Below are 19,329 nucleotides of genomic sequence, written 5' to 3' on the forward strand. Positions count from 1 at the left end.
ATTGTTTTCACTGGTGATTTGATTGTACCTGGAGAAATATAATTCTTTGAAAAGAGGTCAAGGGGCAGTTATGTCAAATACTCAAGTAACACCAACCTCAACGTGCCTACAAACCAACATGGAATGAATCCCAAAATCCTACATCTGATGGATGATTTAACACACTGGACTCACAATCAATGGTGCAACAAATGCAATACATGTATTGTATAGGCATATACATTGTATTGTATTTATTTTTGAATACAAAATGCCTTGGCATATTTGTATTGCGCCATTTGTCACCCAATACAATACAATACATTTCAAAAAAATGTATTGACCATGCCAATCCGCAAAATATTACATTTGGGGAGGGCAATACATTGTATTGTATTGGATAAAAAATACAATACAAATACAATGTATATGCTATACAAAACAATACAATACAAGCCATATACAAATACATGTATAGTATTTGTTGCACTGTTGTCACAATGGACCAAGGGGAAAAACCTTGTGAGAAACTTACAGGGAGTTGGTCCCCTCATCACCAAACCACAAATAATTGATTTGGATCAGTCTGGTACTCTTGACCACTCCCAAAAAAATACTGATCAACAACTTTTACAGCCTCTGGAAACAAGAGAATACCTCTACAGTGTAGAGATGGCATTCAGTACCTGTTTGGGGGTACCTGGCACCTGCGCGCGGGGGCTACACAGGGAGCAGGAAATGGGAAAGCCCTCTAGAACACCCCAATTCCCCAGGATTTATAGGACCACGGAGAGGTGGGCAGGTACCAAAGTCACAATTTTTTTATTTCCTTTTGTGAGACTTTTATTTGATTTAGCAACTATGTACTACTACAGAGCAGGATTAAAGAGGAAAGATAGGAAAACAGTCAAAGTGGTCCTTAAAAGGCTTTGCACCATCCCATGAGGCACAATAGCTGTTCAATACTGCTTGAATTGAGCACAGATCACTGCCAAGATACTACTTGTTGGTGTTGTGAAACAAGTCACTCAGAAGCATCACTGGTGGCCGGAATCAAAAGGTATTGGCGAGCCATTTGGGAAAGGATTGGATAAGATTTTGATGATTGAACCAATAGTTGAGGGTTTTTTTCCTTCTGGCTCAATATCATCTTTCAAGTAACATTTCATTTCAGCATTAATGCCCTCAACAGGTTCACTAGGTTGATATAAATCCACAGAAAAAAACTCAATCTTTGAAGCTGATCTTGATTCTTCTATCTTTAGGGCTCACCTCTCTTGTTCCCTTGATCAAGGATGAGATTGGTTTTTCCTGATTTTCCAATTCAACTTTTTCTGTATGGTTTATTATCTTTTTCTGTACGGTTTATTATCTTTGTCTGTACGGTTTATTATCTTTGTCTGTACGGTTTATTATAAGCGGAGCCAAGAAAGGAGATGAGTTCTGGATGATTTATTGGGGTGAGTTATGGTTTATTTCAGGATAATTTCTGACTGAGTTCCAGCTAACTTCCAGTCTTATTCATAGTACATACCTATCCAATATTTCTTCACCAAAGGCCTCTAACACATTTATAGAAGAACTATCACATATGGCACTTTCTGGAGAGTGGGAACATAGCTTCCCTGGTACCGGAGGCAAGCCTGCAGAACTGTGGAGACCTATTGGCGGAGTTCAAAAAGAAATTTCTAAAGGTGGAGGACAGCCATTGATGCACATGGAGAAGAAAGTGAGAGGGCAATCTTTTTCCCACTGGGTTTCTTTAATGTTGCCCATGGAAAGAATGTACAGCCAAAAGAGGAGGTTTTTGTTTTCTTAATTTTCTCAAGATTTCTTCAACCTCAAAGGGGGGGGCTTGGGCACTGGAGGGGGGGATAATGTAATTATGAGCTGTTGTGCTGGCTCCACAGCACAGGCTCTCATGTACTAGCTATCACTGACATGTCACAGACCACACACTCATGGTTTGACAGGCTGGAGATCCAAGCTCCATCCTCATCCTGCAATCAATCATATTGGATACAGGTACCCGGCCAAAGTGCTGCTGGTACCCAGGTGGTGGTGCCTGTTTTTGGCCAAAATTTGACCCAGTACCCTGGTTCCAATGGGTACCTGGGTCCCACAGGGCCATCATAATGCTGCCCTTCCTGCAAAATTTGAAACTTGCCTGCTTGTGCGGGCCCTTCCCCTGGGGGGCAAAAGCCATTTGTTCTTATTATTATTACAATTTTGAACCTGTGCAGATGTGTATAGCTCAGAATTATAAGCCCTAAGAATTTGAGCCAGTGGTTCTGTTTTTTTGTTTCTCTTGGTATGAATAGATATCTTCAGACCTGCTTAAACCCATAACCATAGGATTATGGTGAAGATATGCATGGCTTTCTGCTACTAAAACACCTATATTGAGTATTATTTGGTGTTATACAGTAGTATTGTACCCTTTGAGTCTTGAAAAGCGTTTCATCAGCTTAAAGCCCTCCAAAACAACACTTGATCCCATTTTTTTGCCTCAACATTTTGGAGATCGGCCAAAAGCCCTACAGGTCTATGACATACCCAACTGTAGAAATAAAAACAAACAACATTCTTAAACCAGCTGATTATAATCTTGGCTGATAAGAATAGGAACACCTAGAAATATACCAACGGTTCCTAGCAACTATATAATCAAAGCGCGTAATTACAATCTTAAATGACAAAAGTAATACTATTACTCGCCCTGATATAAGACACTATCGAAATAATTACATTTCCTTAGTCATTACACATGAGTCGAGTGGTGAAGGTCAACTGTTAAAGCTTGCTATTTGACTTTTTGGTTGTGTTGCCATCTTCTTTGGTCAGCCCATACGATCCGTATGAATTTGTGCTTCGTAGGTGATGTTCACCGCCATCGACGACTAGAATATGTGTGGCCAGGAGAAAAGATCGAACATCAACATCGGCATATGTGTTCAGGAATGGGAACACTATCTACTCACTGAGAACTGTGCCAGTGATAAAAGAAGCGGCTGGCGAAAAGAGGAACACCGCTGTGTTGGCAATATCACCTTATTTTTGAGTTGTTTTTGTTTGTTTGTCCGAGATAACGGCAGCAAGAGTAAGTAAGCCATTGTTACTCAGTGTCATAGGAGGTTGTTCTGTGTTTTTTGTTTACCTCGGGTGCCAAAGCGTTGCAATGGAATACTCTGCAAAATGGCCTTTCGAGATTCAGATGTACTCAAGCGCGAGAGACCTTCGGTATCACCGATAGGACCTACACAAACAAAAAAAAGTCAGAAATGATGTAGTTCTAGTGTGTGTGAAAGGAAATCTGACCAACCTGGTGCGATGACGTTAGAGCGAATACCATGAGGGCCGAATTCAACGGCTACAGCTTGCGACAAAGCATCCACTCCAGCTTTGGCTGAGGACACATGAGCTTGGAGGGGCGTACCTGTACGATGCGTTTTTCAGAACATGCAATTGGAAGGGTTGAGAATGTGCTTGACTAGCTCACCGAAGTAATGCAAAGTTGCGGATACACTGATAAATGAGCCCTGTGCTTTCTTTATGTAGGGTAAGGTCGCTTTGATAGTGTTGTCTATGGATCAAGTTTTCATCAGCCGCGCAAGCCTTGCCACAAAAAACAGGAGCCAAAGTTCAGCTCACAGGTTCCCAGCTGGATTGAACACGAAGATTCATAGCGGAGAAGAAAAAGACGCGTGAGATTTCAGTGGTCTTCGATAGGTTACTCAAAGCCTACCAAGTCTATCTCGATCACCGATTTGAAGGCATTAGTGCTGAGTTGATCGATCGGGCAAAGAAAGTTCCCTGCTGCACCGGCGATGACAAAATCGATTCTGCCGTATTCACTGATACATTTTTCGACCGCTTTTTCTAAAGAAGCGAGCGATCGCACGTCACCCGAGGCGTAGGAGCATCTCTGAAGGGTTTGTTTGGTGAGGTCTGAGGCAGTCGCATGTAGTACGTTTTCTCTGCGACCGAAAATGAAAGCCGATGCGCCATCTGTTGTGTGCCGTCACCCGTGTATGAAAATTGGGCTCCTTAGATCTTTCTGGTGTCTCGAAACAGGGGGTAGGGAGGTCCGACACCTACGCCGCATGACTGCCTCTACCATCTTTTGACAGATTCCAGTACCACCTCCAGTGCAGAAGAGCACTTTTCCTCGAAAAATATCATCCTAAGAGGTAGCAAGTCGAAAGGTTAGCATCACTTCACCATCAATTGGTTCTACAAAGACTAGAGGATGTCGATCATACGCACCTTGAACACTGAAGTGGAGGGCACATAAGCTATTGATTTCGTGGGAGTAGGTGACTCGTTGGAAGGCATGGTTGCAAAGAACGGATGAAGATGGCTGGTGTCAGAATTAATATACAATCTTTAACCAAGCTGAATCAAACCGCTTGTCTGTATATGTAACAAAGATGTGCACACATCGGACCGCAACCTTCCTCATCTGACACCGGAGAAGCGAGCTCCGAGGCACCGGTCGGTACCGGTGTCCATGACACCGCACTACACCGCCCTCACTAAGATTATGTTGTAACCCAGGTCCCCTGGGCCCCCCGGACCCTCCGTTCGAGCGGCTTTGTTGCAGGCAGCTTTTCTTGGATTTTTGATAGTTAACCCTCTGAAACATCTGCTTGAGCTCCCATTGAAAATGGACTTGGTCTGACAGCTTCATGGCCCACCATTTGTTGGTAACAAATCCTCTGAAAAAGACGAAATTGCATTTTTAAAAACAAATCATTTTCCTTGAGTTTGCCAGGCTGATGGCAATTGGATAAGGCCGAGCAGGTGCGGATGGGATATGGCTCATAAAGCAGCTTTCGGATACAGCTTTCATTAGTCTAAATCAGTAAAAATATTAACTCAGCTTGTTCAGCCTTTTGTGTATGCGCTTGATAAGTCTGATGGGGTTGGACTGGGTCGATGACGTCACTGAGGCTATTCTCGCTCAGCAGCTCCTCATGGCCTCATCGCTTAACATTTCTTTGCCTTTTCTTTCCCAATCCACTCACTTCCCAAGCCACTGACCCCCACTCGGAAGCATATTCGATTCTCCATCCTGCGTCTGCTCGGTCTCACTTCCAGCGCTGCTTCATAGTGCTTCATATCAGGGGCCAGAGCCACTAGAACTGCGACAAGCATATCGAGTTTGATCACCAGGTAAAAAACACACCAATTCTTCCTTGATATTTATATAAATATGTCTTGCTGGAATCCATGAACCTGGCTGTATCCACTACGTCGCAAGCACATTCATAGCTCTGCTGAAAACCTTTCGCCTCGAACTTTGCAGCTTGGTTTGTTTGAGTGGTCAAGTACAAGATTATAGTTTGGTGAGGATTGATATCTTCATGCTTGTTTGATTGGCCCTCTTGGCGTAAATATCCACCCCACTGCATCCTTCTTCCTCGTCCATCCCTTCCCCCGATTTCATTCTCGTTTATTCACCAACTGCGTCCTGTCTGCTTCATTGGCCCTGTGCTGTCCGGGTAGATGTATTAAATAGCTCGATCGCCGCAATCGACTCATTGACCGATCCCCCCACCAGCTTTTCATTCAGCCCAATCCCCCCAGCCATCCCCTCATAAACCAATCAGTCAGCACATGGCGCCCTCAACTCACGCTGGCTCTAATCCGGCTGGCCTTCCTCGGTCGAAACCCTCTGGCTCAAGTTTTGCCACCGAGAAGTTGAAACCTCTCACCCAATTAAGTTCTCCCTCAGGTCGGTCCTTCCCCCTCTTCTCTTTTATTATTAAGGGACATCCCCCTACTGGTGGTTCAACTTCCTCACTGAGTCTCGTCGAGTTTCACGGGGGGTTCATGAACTGATAAGCATATAATATTACGTCCTTAGAGTCTCTTTTTCGCACCGACATCGCTGGTCATCACGTTGACAAGTCTGTCTCGGGTCCCAATCTCACTCAGTCCGATCATTCTCGCCGAGGCAGTATGAGTTCTCAAAGCCAGTATGGCCCCAATGCCCCACACGCTCACGTCAACAATCTGCATGGGCTTCCTACCACTCAGACTAGTATGCCTAAGCTTACACTTGGCAATAGGCTGAGCCATACTGAGGGCGGCGATCAAAAACAAGCGAGATCGAGTGGTCCTCATCCTTACGACCTCATCCTTCCTGGGGAGGAAACCCTCAAGATCCCCCCAGTTAGAACTCGGGCCATGTCGGTGGCAACGGCGCCGGCCGCTTCGATTGCTTCAGTTAATCGAAGCAAGAGTTTCCGAATCGGTGCTCGGCGCTTTACTCAGACTGCACACGCTTCTGTCCACTTCGGTCCAAACACCGGGACGACCACTAAAGCCTCTTTACATGGTAGACGATATTCCACTATCGCTCGAGAACCCTCTGCAGCTGCCACTCCAGAAGGCTCCAGTAACGCCGGCGACGTATTTGAAGAAGATGATCATGTCCGAGATGCCAAGAAAATCGCCAAACACGATACTCAAATGCTACTAGTTAGCTTCAACTCGCTCTTAGGACGAGACGGTGGCGGGAAAGCTGTCGAAAAACTCATCGCCTTTGTCCTTCAAGGTGGCTTGGGTCAAGCTCTGGAAGAGATCACTGGTAAGGCAGATTTTGTTTGCGGTCATGCCATCCTCAGAACTGAAATGACTCATATATTTACTCTTGCTTTTCAGGGCTTGTGAAGCAAGTACTCCAAGGCGTGCCGACCTTGCAAGCAGCGTATGTTAGCGTTTACATGCATGAAATCACAGATCAAATCCAGAAGATTGGGGGACTGCTGTTTTTGGAACCCGAGTTGTTGTCCATGTACGTATCGTGAATGAAGCCGAATGTCGAATCAATTAGCTAACGATGATGGTTTGGTTTAACTTTCAAATCGACAGGTTTGATAGCCTCTACAGTAGATTTCGTGGACTTGCAGGGTCCAACTCCAGTGGCTCACCAATATTATCTCTCAGTAACCTGTGGGAGTTTCTCGTTGACAAGTTTACCAACTCGCCTGTCTATCAATCCGCGCTGTTGAAACTTATCGAAACTTTCTCCAAGCTGGTGCTGTCCTCGGAAATGCTGCGGGATGGCTTGTGGACCACCTTATCTCGAGTCTTCTCACAATCCGCACGTTCCCAAGTTGATCCTGCCACCGCGAATCTTGCTGCCTGTCTCGGTTTGCTCTTCGCGGGTGTTGAACAGCTTACTGGGTGCTCTATTGGGCCCCTGGTGAAGTACTTTATATCGTGGCTCGCGATTGTGGATGATCTGCTCACCAAGTTGGCCAAGGAAACCTCTGACGTCTTGAATCAACCATTACGTCTTCCAAACGTTCCGCCGACTGACTACGCAACTCACCCCTTTGGATACATCTATTCGCCAACCGAATCGTCTGCAAAACTGGACGTCGTAATCCGAAAATGGCTGGCAGTCTTTGGAGAAGACCCCGTGCACAAAAAGGCGTTTGAGCATTTCAAGCGATGCTTCGACAATGTGATATCCGGAATAACGGGTAACAGCACTTTTGCTCGTTTCTCTCGCGATCTAGTTCGAGTCTGGAGAGGTATTATGGGTCATCCAAGTGAAGGCGTCCAGGGCACGGGACTCGAAGGGGGTCTGGAGTGCTTTAAGAGCCTGGCCTCTAAATTTATCGAAATTCCGGTCCAGAATGTCATAACGCGGCACAAGGGATTCGAGCTCACTCTCAGCGATTTCAAGTTAAGCTTGATGGATGTACTTCCTCTTGAGATCAGCTTCAGCACGCATTCTCGTCTTTTCCCGTCCAACTGTAGCTTTCAAAACAGCACTCGACTAGAATTGAAAGACTTGCAGCTTGGTTTGAAGAATGCTTGTGCAGTTCAGCTCAAGGACGGCACCTCTGGTTCGACCTCTCGAAGTACTGCTATAATCCATACCAAGTTGAATCTTAGCATTGATTTTATTCCTCCGGGCAACAAGCTTCCTAAGATGTTGACGTCCTTGCCGTATTATGGAGGCTCTGTGGCCAAAGTGTCGACGTCTGATATCAAGCTATCCGGTGCCACTGACGTGAAAGTCCCCGATACGTTATGGCCGGAGGTCAAAGATCAGATGCATCAAACAATCGAGACAACCGTTCAAGATTACGTCGATTCCTTTTTCAAGACCTGGCTTGCTCTACAACCAAAGACTTCTAAGGATCTTCCAGTGGCGATGCCTAAGCCAGCCGGCGCCAAATCGGCTAAATCCGTTCCAAATTACTCGCACAAATTACTTGAGACCCATGGCAATGCGCGCGATCGATTCAAGGCGTCAATTCGCAATTTGACAGGTATCAAGACGGGGGCTGTCTTGACTCAACTTCAAAATCCACTTTCTGGATCTGGATCCCCGTTGGCAAGTCCTTCAACCGAAGAGGCACCCGGATCGAAGTTCAAAAGACGCCAATCGATGGCCGATTATCTAACCGACATCTCCAAGGCAGACAGCACCCTTCCCGAAAATATCCAGCGTCCGCCTGTAGCAGAGTCGCAACGTCGTAATAATTCAGCGAATTTGCCAAATGTGTTTGACGAGGACGAAGAGGATGCACCTCCGGAATTTGAAACCATGGCTCGAAGCTTGTCCTTCTCTGCTCGTGGAGACAGCACCTCTGTCGATAGAATCATTCGCCCGCTTGTTTCCTCCAAGGCGGACGTCAATTCGGTCTTCTCACATCGCGGAGCAATGTCAAATTTCCCGATGGTGGAGATTTCGTACGAGGCTTACCAAAGAGCCGAGGCGTCTCTCGACGAAAAATCCAATACGCCTACCATGGAAATCGGTGGGCAGGAGGTGCCCTCGATGGCACAAAGCTTGTCTGAACTGGCGACTCGTGATACGACCACCGAAGAAGCGATTGCTAATCCTCCAACCGTGGATGGCTCACGCCGAAAGCAAAGCTACGCTGAACCAGCTGGTAATCTGACGATGGACCAAATCACCAGGCACTTGAGCGGATTGACTGATCGGCCTGTCCAAGACGCGGATGTTACACCTGAACAACGGATTCTTCGACGCAATGCAGTTCCACCTGAGCTGCCATCAAAAATGTTGATGGCTGACGTTTTAACGGATTCAGTCAAGGAAGATAACACTGTAAGTGATTCGAGTTTTTTTTTTTTTTTTTTTGGAGTTCAAGCTAAGCTCATTCTTCGTGTTCATCATCTAGCTTCCTGAAACCCAAGCCACAGGTCACCTATCAGGCCCAGTCAATGCGGCTGGCGTTCCACTCGGTGACAGTGTCACTTCGCTCTCTCAGAGTGAGATTGTTGCGATGAGGAACAAACTCTCTAAGTTGGCGGCGACTGACATGACGTTGCCCAGCAACATCGCTTTACCGCCCGGGACTCAACACGTCTATCGAGGGACGCCGAGTAACGCCTACACGGGATTGAAAGTGTTGAGATCGATGAGCACGACATTGAACGAGGCGATCGAGAAAGATTACACGACGCCAGAGGGCCAAGCCGAGCTCTATCGCACCACGCAATCTCCAGCGAACCAGATCGTCGGCTTGACCGAGAAAGAAATGAAACAACGAAGACAGTCTTTCAAGCTCTCTGAGGAAGCAATGCGGGATATGACTCTCATCGAAAGTATCCGCAACCCCCCGACGGTTGCTCAGTCAATTCCACCTGTCTGAACGCTGCTATTCTTCATCTTCTCAGAGGAGACCCATTCTTGTCTTATCCGCAATGTAGAATATAAGTAGTAGCTAAATTAAAATAGAGCGTTTCTGCTCTCCTTTCATCTCTTTCATAGCATCACACCACAGACTTGTGTTCTTCCAGAAAAAAACATTCTCGTATGATTGTTATGAATGAAATTGTCGCCTGTTCTCCGAATTATTTTCATGTACCCCAACAAAAAGTCAAGTTGTGAATCATGTGTGTATGTAACAAGGACACCGACCTAGAAAAAGCTGTATCTATCTGCCAAGCACCAAATCGAAGAGCAATGCCATATTCTCACATTATCTTGTCCTGCCCTCTTTACACAATTGTCGATTTTTCTCATCAATCTATGCAAGCGACTGGTGTCGAACTGAAAATGAAGATAATAATTAAGAGTCGAGACTGTAAGGTACTACCTGGTACTACAGACCAGAGCAAAACCCATACACATATGTGCGCGTTGGCCGCCGGAAAGGAAGTATAACATACCAAGCTCAAGTCTCATTGGCGCCGGGTTGAAAACACTTCCCACTTGCTGATTGCTTCACGATGTGTGCACGGAAACATCGGCTTTCTGGGAGTCGAACAGGATGGTGCAGTATTACCAAGGTCTATGGGAGCCCGCTCTCACTTTTGCTCTCTCTTTCCTCACTTGAAAATGGAAAAGGATGGTGCTGTATTCTCTTCCAAAATCAGGGGAATACTAGCATGAAGGTTGTGTAAGAGTTCAAGTGAAGTAAGGCAGGGCAGCTGGGCAAGGTATGTGAATACAAAGTGAAAAATAGGTATGTATATATACGAAATCAATAAGTAGGTACGTATTCTTTTTTTTCTTTTTTTAGCCGACGGTGATGATCCCGCTAGTCGAATGATTGTTGGGCGGAGCGTCCTCAGTTTCTTGATTATGTTCATCAATACAGTTGATTTCGGCCGTGTTAACCCAGCGAGAAGTATACCCCACTAAAAAGAAACACAAAATGTAGTTGTTTTTTAGGAAGGGAGAAAGGGGTCCACGTAAGTCAGTCTCTTTTCTGCAAACTCTTTGTTTTGGAGTGGGGAAAAAGGGATGAGAATGGGAAGAGGAGAAATGCGAAGTTTTTAAGAGAGGGGACTGAACTCTTCCAGATCCGCACTTTTCCGTCCGAGCCACTGGTACTCAAGACGGTACCCGTGACGTTCCATTCGCATTTACCCACGCCAGCGTCAGCAGAAAGAGGGGGGACGGGGTTTTTGAGGAGTTGGTGGTGAGTAGAGAGCGAGTCGAGGGGTTGTTTCGGGGTATGGATGTGGTCTTCGAGTTCGGTGTCGAGGGCGAACGACCACTGAGAGGACGGGGGTAGGGCGGGGATCAGTTTCCAGATCCGTGCTCGACCGTCCCGATGTCCCGCGGCGATCAGATGGTAGTCTCGACCACAAGGGGGGGCCCATGCCAGACTAGAGATCGGCGAGACTGGAGTAGCTGGTCCTGCTCCTGCGGCCGTTGTTGTCCCACCGGTCTGTCGTTGGCCACTGCTGCTGGTGCCCGTATTGCTATTATTGGTGTTGCTGCTGTGGTGGTGGTGGCGGTGTGATGGGAGAGTGAAGTCCTGGCCCGTCGCGGATTTCGAATGACTGAGCGGGCTCAAGAAGCCGAAGTTTTCCCACTGGGAGTGCCCGGAGAATCGGAAGAGCCTGATGGCGCCGGATGCGCCGGCGGAGGCGGCGAGGATATCGCCCCAGTAGCTTTCGGGACACCAGCTGAGGGCCCATCCGCCGAAGCACTCGAGATGCTGGTCGGAGGAGGAGGGGGTGTTGATGGACGCGGCTTGGTTGAAGGGGGATGTGTGGCTGGCGGTGGCCGATGATCTGAGTCCGGATAGGGGGTTGATCAGATTGAAGTTCGTGCTCGGGTTGTTCTTGTTGGGGTTGTTGAGGCTCACGGTGGGGTCGAAGCCACGGACGGAGGTGAAGGAGGAATGCTGCTGCGGGCCGCCCGTCCCGCTGCTCGAGCCGGGGATCGTCGCCAGGGTGGGGTTGAGATGCTCGAAGGAAGTGGTGGGATGGCTCGGGAGGACTGAGAGGTCGATGTTGATGACCAGGTTCCAGTTGTCGCTCGAGAACGAGTTCGTCTCCAGACATTCGTACACCCGAAGATGGTTGTCGGTCGAGATCGATGCCAGCCTCAGGCTCGTTTCCGATGGGCTGAAGCCAATGTCTCGGATCGTTCGGTTTGAGTCTGCTAGGATCGTTTGCTGGTACCATCCTCCGGGGGACAGACCTGCGTTTTGCTTTGTTGTGTTTGCCTTAGCTCCAGTCTGGTTTTCATTTCCGTTTGATTGATCGAGCCTTCTAGTATCTATGTAGACCAGGTTTTTATGTTCATGACAGCAGAACGACGCGTTCTCGGTCAGGGTTCATATGGCACGCCCTCAGTGATAGGTTTTTACGCACCTTCTTCCCATATCCGCACCGTTCCATCCGTTCCGGCCGACGCGAGGATTTCGCCATGGATAGGGTCGGACCAGACGACCTTGATGACGGGTCCTTCGTGGGCGGTCCAAGCCTGGATCGAGGGAGTCTTGCGCTGCGAGGGGTGAGAGCCGTTCTGGGCCGCTGGGTCGGCCGCCGATTGGCCTGGCTGCTGTTCCTGGCTCTGGTCTTCTGGCCACTTCCCGCTCTCGAGGTCGGACGAGAGTATGTAGAGATGGTGGTCGAGCGAAGACACGGCGAGGCGAGTGCCGTAGTAGTTGAAGGAGAAGGAGGAGATCAGGTCCTTGTTGGGCAGGGCGAGGAAGTGGGTCTGGGCCATCGTGGCAGTGAGATGGTGGTTGGGGGCTGAAAATATTATTTGATGGATCGGGTTCAGGGAAAAAAACCCAGCAGCACTGAAACGGACACGACTCGGCACTGCGTATCCTCATTAATCATGGAAGAAGATCATTCAACATTCCGGTACAAATACATACACAAAAAGAATAAGAAAAAAAAAGGATTCGGGGCAAGATTAGGACGGTCCAAGAACAAGCATAAATCATCTAGAACAAACAAACAGGAAATCGGGCTAATCTATCTAAAAAGTAACCGTCTGGGAAAGCAAGTGCTGCAAGAAAGATCAGGCGGTGTTAAAGAGTGTAGTTTGATCCTGGATCCAGATAGGCTTCATCACACTGCACATTCTCGCGTAGGTCGAAGAGGTATGGACCTATTAAAGATGAAGGTCAGCCGTTGCACATTTCCAGAGTATACTGAATACTGAATGCTTACCAGCTCGTGGTATATGAATGTCTCAACTGCTTTAGCGTAGAGGCTGGAGGATGGATGAATCTTGACATGCTGGAGTGGATGAGGCCAAGCAAGCTCATAAGCGATCAAGAAAAAGTTGGAGACGAACGAAAGGAAATAACAGCTTACCACTTTGGTGATTGGATTGATGTAGCTTTGGTCGGGCTGTCTGATCGCTAACTGGGTGGCCAGACCGGCAAGCAAACTGCACAGGATCGGGGACGAGTCTTCCTCTACGACACGCGCGCCGATCGTCTCTGATTCCTGCGGATCACGACTGGACTGGCTCCAATCCAAGCCCAGCCTTTTGCATCGATCCCGGAGCTGTTTCCTGGATTCGAGCACGTTACTCAAGGCTTTCGGGTTGATGAAGTTCTCCTTGCACCAATTCTTCTGCTCGATCTTCATCCTAGCTTGTGAATGGCAATTCTCAGTCGTGCTCTGGTAAGCCTTGAGGATGTTCAGGAGGAGCAGGTGGTCACCATCTCGATGGATGAACTTTCTTCTGGCCTCCTGGGCTAGCTCACGCGTACTGATCGTATTGACCAAGAGTGTGTCGGAATGCTCCAAGAGTGCAATCAGGTCGATCATCTCCGAGGCACATCGATGGTCGAAAGACGCCAAGAGGCATCTGGCAAGAGGCGGGTCTAGAGGCAGGGTTGCCATCTGCCGACCGAGGGCGTTGATCTTCGAGCCCGAATCTAGGGCACCCAGGAGGGCCAAGTGGACCAGGGCAAATTTGACTGCAAGATAAATTGAACACTTGCGGTCAGCCCCAAGAGAATACCAATTTCCCTCGCAATTCTTAGGAAAATTATGGATGACCACTGACGATCATCTAATTTGGGCTTATCCATAAACTCAAAACTGAAGATATCTTCCACCCCGGTCGCCAATAGATGCAAGATCGCAAACGATAGACTGCATCGCTGTATCTCTGGCTCGGTGATTTTGGCCAGCAAGTTATAGGTTTCTTGGGAATAAAGTCTCCAACATTTTCCGGGGCACTGATCGATGAAAAATCGAGCAATCAGCCACCAAACCTCGACCAAATTACATATGTATGGGGATGTAACACTTTACCTCTCGACCGGCTCTGCCCGTGCGCTGATTTGCAGAAGACTGACTGATGGGCTCGGCCCGCAATTCTTCAACACCGGCCATGCTGTGGAAGCGTTTGACCTTGGCGAACCCGGTATCAATCACGTAACTGACTCCAGGAATCGTGATCGAGGTCTCGGCTACATTGGTGGAGAGGATAAACTTGCGGAAGTTGGGGGGCGTTCGCTGGAAGACTTTTTGTTGCTGGTGAGGCGGAAGCTTGGCATAGAGCGGACAAATCAACATCTGAAGGATAAACCAATCTTCCGCTTCAGTTTTCTTGATCACCTCTCATCAATTCAACCAAAAACGTGAATATGGCTTACTTTGGGCATCGTCGGTGTCAGATCATCGGCATACATCTGTAGCTGCGCTTGCATGTTTTCAATCTCATCTTGTCCTAGCCATCAAAACCAAAGACAATCAGAATCAGCCCTGTCAAGAGCCCAGTAGCTAAGATGTGTGTGAGCGCTCACCCGTGAGAAAGATCAGCACGTCACCCAGCGGATATTTGGTGTGTATTTGTAATGAGGTCTTGAGGGCAGATTCGACATAGTCTTCTTGTGGCTCTTGGGCGTAGAAGACGGTGACTGGGTGTTGGCGACCTTTGACGTAGAGGATCTTGGCACTATGCTTGGAGAAGAAGCGGGTTCCGTCAGTCTTTGAGCGTCAATTCGAGGGAGAGATAGTGCGGGCTCAACTCGTCAAAAAACTGACTGAAGCGCTCGGCATCGATAGTCGCACTCATGATTATCACCTTAAGTGCACGAGCCGGTGTTGGTGTGGCTTGATGATTAGCAGATTTTCTTTGCGGGAAATTTGAGCTCTCTTCGATCCTAGTTCGCCGAGTTCTCTGGATCCCTTTGAGAAATCCTAGGAGCATGTCGGTCCGTAGGGAACGCTCGTGAGCTTCGTCAATGATCACAATATCGTAGTTTGATAGCAGCTTATCGGAGAGCATCTCTTGCAACAAGGTCCCATCGGTGACGTATTTCAGCCTTGTTTTCTGCTCGCTACAGTCATCGAATCGGACGGTATAGCCAACAGTGGTTCCAAGTCGACAACCAACCTCCTCGGAGACTCGGGTGGCCAAGGACATTGCAGCAACTCGTCTGGGCTGGGTGACGACGACTTTGATGGGCTTGGTTGAGTTTGCAAGTTTGTGATATTCTGGTCCGATCAGATATTGCGGTATTTGGGTTGTTTTACCGCATCCAGTCTCTCCCAAAACGACGATCGTATCATTATTCCAAGTTTCGTTGATTATCGCTTCTTTGCCTGAGACGTGGTAGAGCAGTGGGAAAGAGAAGGGTCTTAGCAGTTGTTGATGAGTCCAAGTCTACTCAGATTTTTTTTTGGTTGAAATGTACCAGCATAGATAGGTAATTGCCTCTGTGCTTGAGCTAGAGCCTCCGATCTATCGTGTCGCTGCTTGTCGCTCATGCCATTCTGGTGCTTGGCAGCCTTGGAATTGGATGGGTGGCTGGAATCGAGCCGGGATGTCGAATCTGCTTCATTCTCTGACTCCGAGTCAGATTGGTGGAATTTTATATGCTTTACCTGGCAAATACACACGAGCAGGTCAGCGAATCTCAGATCTTTTCCAAAAAAAACAATGGTGGAAAACCTGTTTAGTTACAACTCACCATCGGTATAATCTCCTTACTCCAATTTAGTAAATCCAATAGTCTGATGGAAATGGAAACCCAACTTTTAACTCCAGCGAAGTATATTTGAATTTCGAAGTCAAGTACTGGCTACATAGATCAAATAGGAAGATGAGAAATGGTCAGATGAGCGTGCATATTTTGTGAGTCTATCAAAACAACAGAAAAAGCTCACCTAGTTCCCCGCGCCAATGAACGCTTGACGTCGATGTAAATATGTATGTATGCGTTTGATAATCGTTGTGGAGACAGCATTGTCCATGCCCGGGGATTTGGGAGTCCAAATTGTTGGAAGAGTGCCCATTTTGAATATTCAAGCTTAATCAACTGCGCAGCAGCAATCGCCGCAGCTGGGATGCGATCCAAGCGTGTGACAGGTGTATCCCCAGGTCCTGTCTGCTTTAGTGCTTTCACACAAGAAACATTTCCGCCACATCAGGCCTCTCTCAACTCACCGACCTTGACATCATCCTTCAGAATGGACGATGGTGATATCGGCTCGAGCGAATTTACTGGTCATGGTCCGTTTCAGCCTGTCGACTCGGACTCTGAAGATCCTGAGGCTGCCTCAAGAGCTATCCAGCGTCAGAAATTAATCAAGTCAGTCATTCTCCCAATCCAATGTCTAGACGACCGAGATATTATCCGTTGAACTGTCCCTCCTGTCGATCCTTGCTTATTCTGTTGTCGTTTTGGGTCAAATCGATGTGCAGGGAGATTCAAAGTCTTCAGCAAAATCTTAAAGGTTAGATCGATTACGTCTCCTCTCGATGAACATAAGTTACTGTATCCAAAAACCCAATGAAGCCTCTCAATCTTCTATGTGTGTTGGATGTTTCAATAAATGAAAACAAAATCTAACCAACCTGATTGCAATCGCACAGGTGTTCTGGATGAAATTAAGAAAGTTGAGGGGGAATTCGAAAAGAAGAAAGCAGAAAATGAAATGCTACAGACTTATGTCAACAACTTGACTCGTCAAAAGTGAGTGCTGAATTCAAAAGAGCATATGACTATTCTGGAATCACGACTGATGGGATTCTGCATATAAATCACTCCACAACTGGATATATATTAGCATGCTAATCACTAATGCCAAATAGTTTATTCTCCTGATCGTTGCCTTGTAAGTTCGTCTCAGTTGCTCCCATCGACCTAAGGTCAGCTCAGTTTGATGTTTTTTTTGCTCTTCTTTTTCGTTCCTCAGGCCCTCGGATGAAGTCCGAGATGAGTTGGCCTTACGAATCGTTGATATATATGCTTTACTGCCTAGCTTAACAAAGCCTCGCGAGCACTTGCTGGCGAGAGCCATGCGCGAAGTGCATGCGAGGCTTATACCCGAGCCCACGGAGCTCGCGCGGAATCTGAGTTTGAGTTGTAATTTTCTCTTTTTCTACATTTTAAATTTCATGCGTCACAATGCCGCTGAAAATTTTTCAAAGGACTAGCGCTGCTTTAGTATGCATCAATCCCTCTATTCAGATTTATTTATGTTTTTTTGGACATGCTCTCATTTCCCGGTAGTGTTGACTTTGACTTTTTTTTGTTCTTTTTTTCCCGCAAATGTCTCTTTTTTTGAAAAAAAAGTGTTGGCTTGCCAAAGCCAGCTTTGTCAATTTAGGGCATGTCTACAGGATGGCTGAGATTGAAGGTTGTGTAAATGGAAATCTGAATTTTGGAGCAGGGAAAATAGTATGATAGGAGCGGAATTCGATAAATCTGAGTTGGTGGATCCAAAGCCAAGAAGCTCAGGATTGGTGGCTCCAAAATATTATTTGATTGGGTTGTGGTAAGTATCTTTGTCAGCCGGCGTGCTAGCGAAGAGGACAGGCTGGACAAAAGGTATAGTGATTATATCAGTATAATAACTACTAAGGCTAGATACAATGGATATAGATAGAGAGAAAAGAAAAAGGAAGTAGATGATTTTGTTTGTTGTGTTGATGCAGAATAGATTTCTAGTGTAAAGAGACTGATTGAGCCGCTGTAGCCAAGCCTCTTCAATAGAAAGGTCTATCAAAGGTAACAATCAAGATATATGTTTGATTGGTATGGTTTCTTTCCAGCTAAGAAGCACAGGTAGGTTATTACCAAAAAAACACAATAGATGATGGTTAGTTTAACTTGCTATGATCTTGGTAGTTTCTTGGTAGTGAGGTAAGAAGGGATGATATGGGGAAATCAGTTAGTCTTATGACAATCTTATAGCTCTTTCCATAGGGTAAGGAAATACATGGACTAATAGCATCCACCACCGTCTAGGTAAATCTTGGCCCCGTTTGGCTGCCGCGTTATACGTCATAAATGGTCGAATTTATGACGCGCGACCCCCGGGGGTTTCAAAGGTTTGGTGGCAACGGGGGGGCAAACTTTGGGTCGCGGCGTCATAAATTCAACGATTTATGATGCAATATAACGCGGCAGCCAAACGGGGCTAGGTAGCCAGCAAGTCCCGCGAGGCTCGGTTGCTTAGCTAAATAAGTAATCCACCTTTGCCAGCCGGTATCAGCTCGGTAGGCAACGTGGATTTAGATAACGACACCAAGTAGTAGCAACTCCACCCTTGTGTATATGTATGTATATACATCCCCTCGGTAAGTAATACAACACCGCTGATGGCACCCTACACCACAGGTGCAACAAAATATTTGGAAAACCAGTTTGATTGGTTTTCAGAATATTTTTTTTAATTGAGTCCGGACGTCCTGAAGAACAAGTTGGACTAACCATTTTCAGATATTTGTAAAATATTTCTGGAACCACCTGAGGTAGTTTTAAAAATATTTTGGAAACCAATTTGGTTTGAAAAATATTTCGAGAACCATTTGAAATGGTTTTGGAAACCATTTGGATGCTCCTTCTCTCACGGTACAGTTTTTGGGACCTTTTTGGCAACAGAATTTGTCCACAAACCAGATTCAGACCAATTTGGTTCTGACAACCACTATCCAATCAATTTGGTTTTGATAAACATCCCAAAAACTTTTGGTGCACCCCTGGTGTACCATTAATGGCCAGTCATTCTAGGATGGACAATGACTGGCCATCCTATCAATGGTCTCACCAGTCATACATATTGGTGGCCAATCAATTTATCGGCTGACCGGTCATACTATTGGTGACCGGTCATACCATCAATGACTGGTCATCCAATCAAATGACCAGCCATCCAGTCGTATGACCAGCCATCAAATTGTATGACTGGTCATCCAGTCGGCTGACCGGTCATCCAATTGAATGACCGGCCATCCAATTGAATGACTGGCCATCCAATTGAATGACCGGCCATCCAATTGAATGACCGGCCATCCAATCGGATGACCGGCCATCAAATTGTATGACCAGTCATTCAGTCGACTGACCAGTCATCCAATCAAAGGTCATACTATCAATACCGGTCAGTATATTGAATGACTGGTCATGACTGGCCGTTATGAGAACTAGCATCCTATCATGACCAGTTGATTGATGCCCGGTCATCCCATTGATGACTGGTTGATTGATGAACGGTCAATTGATATGATGACCTGTTGATTGATGACCGGTCAATCAATATGATGACTGGTTGAGGGGTGGAGAGCTACTGCAGGTATGTATGTATGTATTTACGCTGTGTACATGTGCTGGGGGTCTTGTGGTTTGG

At 46.8% G+C, this 19,329-nt stretch overlaps 5 protein-coding genes across 5 annotated transcripts; 2 read left to right on the plus strand and 3 right to left on the minus strand.

Moving 5' to 3' along the window:
* Positions 1-2,772: 2,772 nt before the first annotated feature.
* PtA15_6A358 (uncharacterized protein) lies at positions 2,773-4,314 on the minus strand (the record flags this gene model as incomplete). The annotated part of the gene is made up of 9 exons (XM_053170054.1): positions 2,773-2,879; positions 2,961-3,029; positions 3,137-3,235; positions 3,302-3,415; positions 3,479-3,562; positions 3,631-3,640; positions 3,725-3,987; positions 4,078-4,162; positions 4,246-4,314. The coding sequence occupies 9 exons, from the start codon at positions 4,312-4,314 to the stop codon at positions 2,773-2,775; spliced, it is 900 nt and encodes a 299-aa protein (XP_053021284.1).
* Positions 4,315-5,598: 1,284 nt separating this feature from the next.
* On the plus strand, positions 5,599-9,626 carry PtA15_6A359 (uncharacterized protein; the record flags this gene model as incomplete). The annotated part of the gene is made up of 5 exons (XM_053170055.1): positions 5,599-5,716; positions 5,849-6,574; positions 6,649-6,781; positions 6,859-9,079; positions 9,153-9,626. 5 exons carry the CDS (start codon positions 5,599-5,601, stop codon positions 9,624-9,626), a joined length of 3,672 nt encoding a protein of 1,223 aa, XP_053021285.1.
* An 869-nt stretch (positions 9,627-10,495) lies between these two features.
* On the minus strand, positions 10,496-12,445 carry PtA15_6A360 (uncharacterized protein; the record flags this gene model as incomplete). Its single annotated transcript, XM_053170057.1, has 3 exons — positions 10,496-10,617; positions 10,775-11,992; positions 12,088-12,445. 3 exons carry the CDS (start codon positions 12,443-12,445, stop codon positions 10,496-10,498), a joined length of 1,698 nt encoding a protein of 565 aa, XP_053021286.1.
* A 303-nt stretch (positions 12,446-12,748) lies between these two features.
* On the minus strand, positions 12,749-15,668 carry PtA15_6A361 (uncharacterized protein; the record flags this gene model as incomplete). The annotated part of the gene is made up of 10 exons (XM_053170058.1): positions 12,749-12,838; positions 12,901-12,969; positions 13,048-13,661; positions 13,751-13,925; positions 14,002-14,265; positions 14,346-14,419; positions 14,496-14,647; positions 14,721-15,297; positions 15,390-15,579; positions 15,666-15,668. The coding sequence occupies 10 exons, from the start codon at positions 15,666-15,668 to the stop codon at positions 12,749-12,751; spliced, it is 2,208 nt and encodes a 735-aa protein (XP_053021287.1).
* Positions 15,669-16,164: 496 nt separating this feature from the next.
* PtA15_6A362 (uncharacterized protein) lies at positions 16,165-16,789 on the plus strand (the record flags this gene model as incomplete). Its single annotated transcript, XM_053170059.1, has 4 exons — positions 16,165-16,286; positions 16,400-16,431; positions 16,571-16,670; positions 16,765-16,789. 4 exons carry the CDS (start codon positions 16,165-16,167, stop codon positions 16,787-16,789), a joined length of 279 nt encoding a protein of 92 aa, XP_053021288.1.
* Positions 16,790-19,329: the final 2,540 nt, after the last annotated feature.

Source organism: Puccinia triticina, chromosome 6A (assembly GCF_026914185.1).
Source record: "Puccinia triticina chromosome 6A, complete sequence".
NCBI classification, from domain to species: Eukaryota; Fungi; Basidiomycota; class Pucciniomycetes; order Pucciniales; family Pucciniaceae; genus Puccinia; species Puccinia triticina.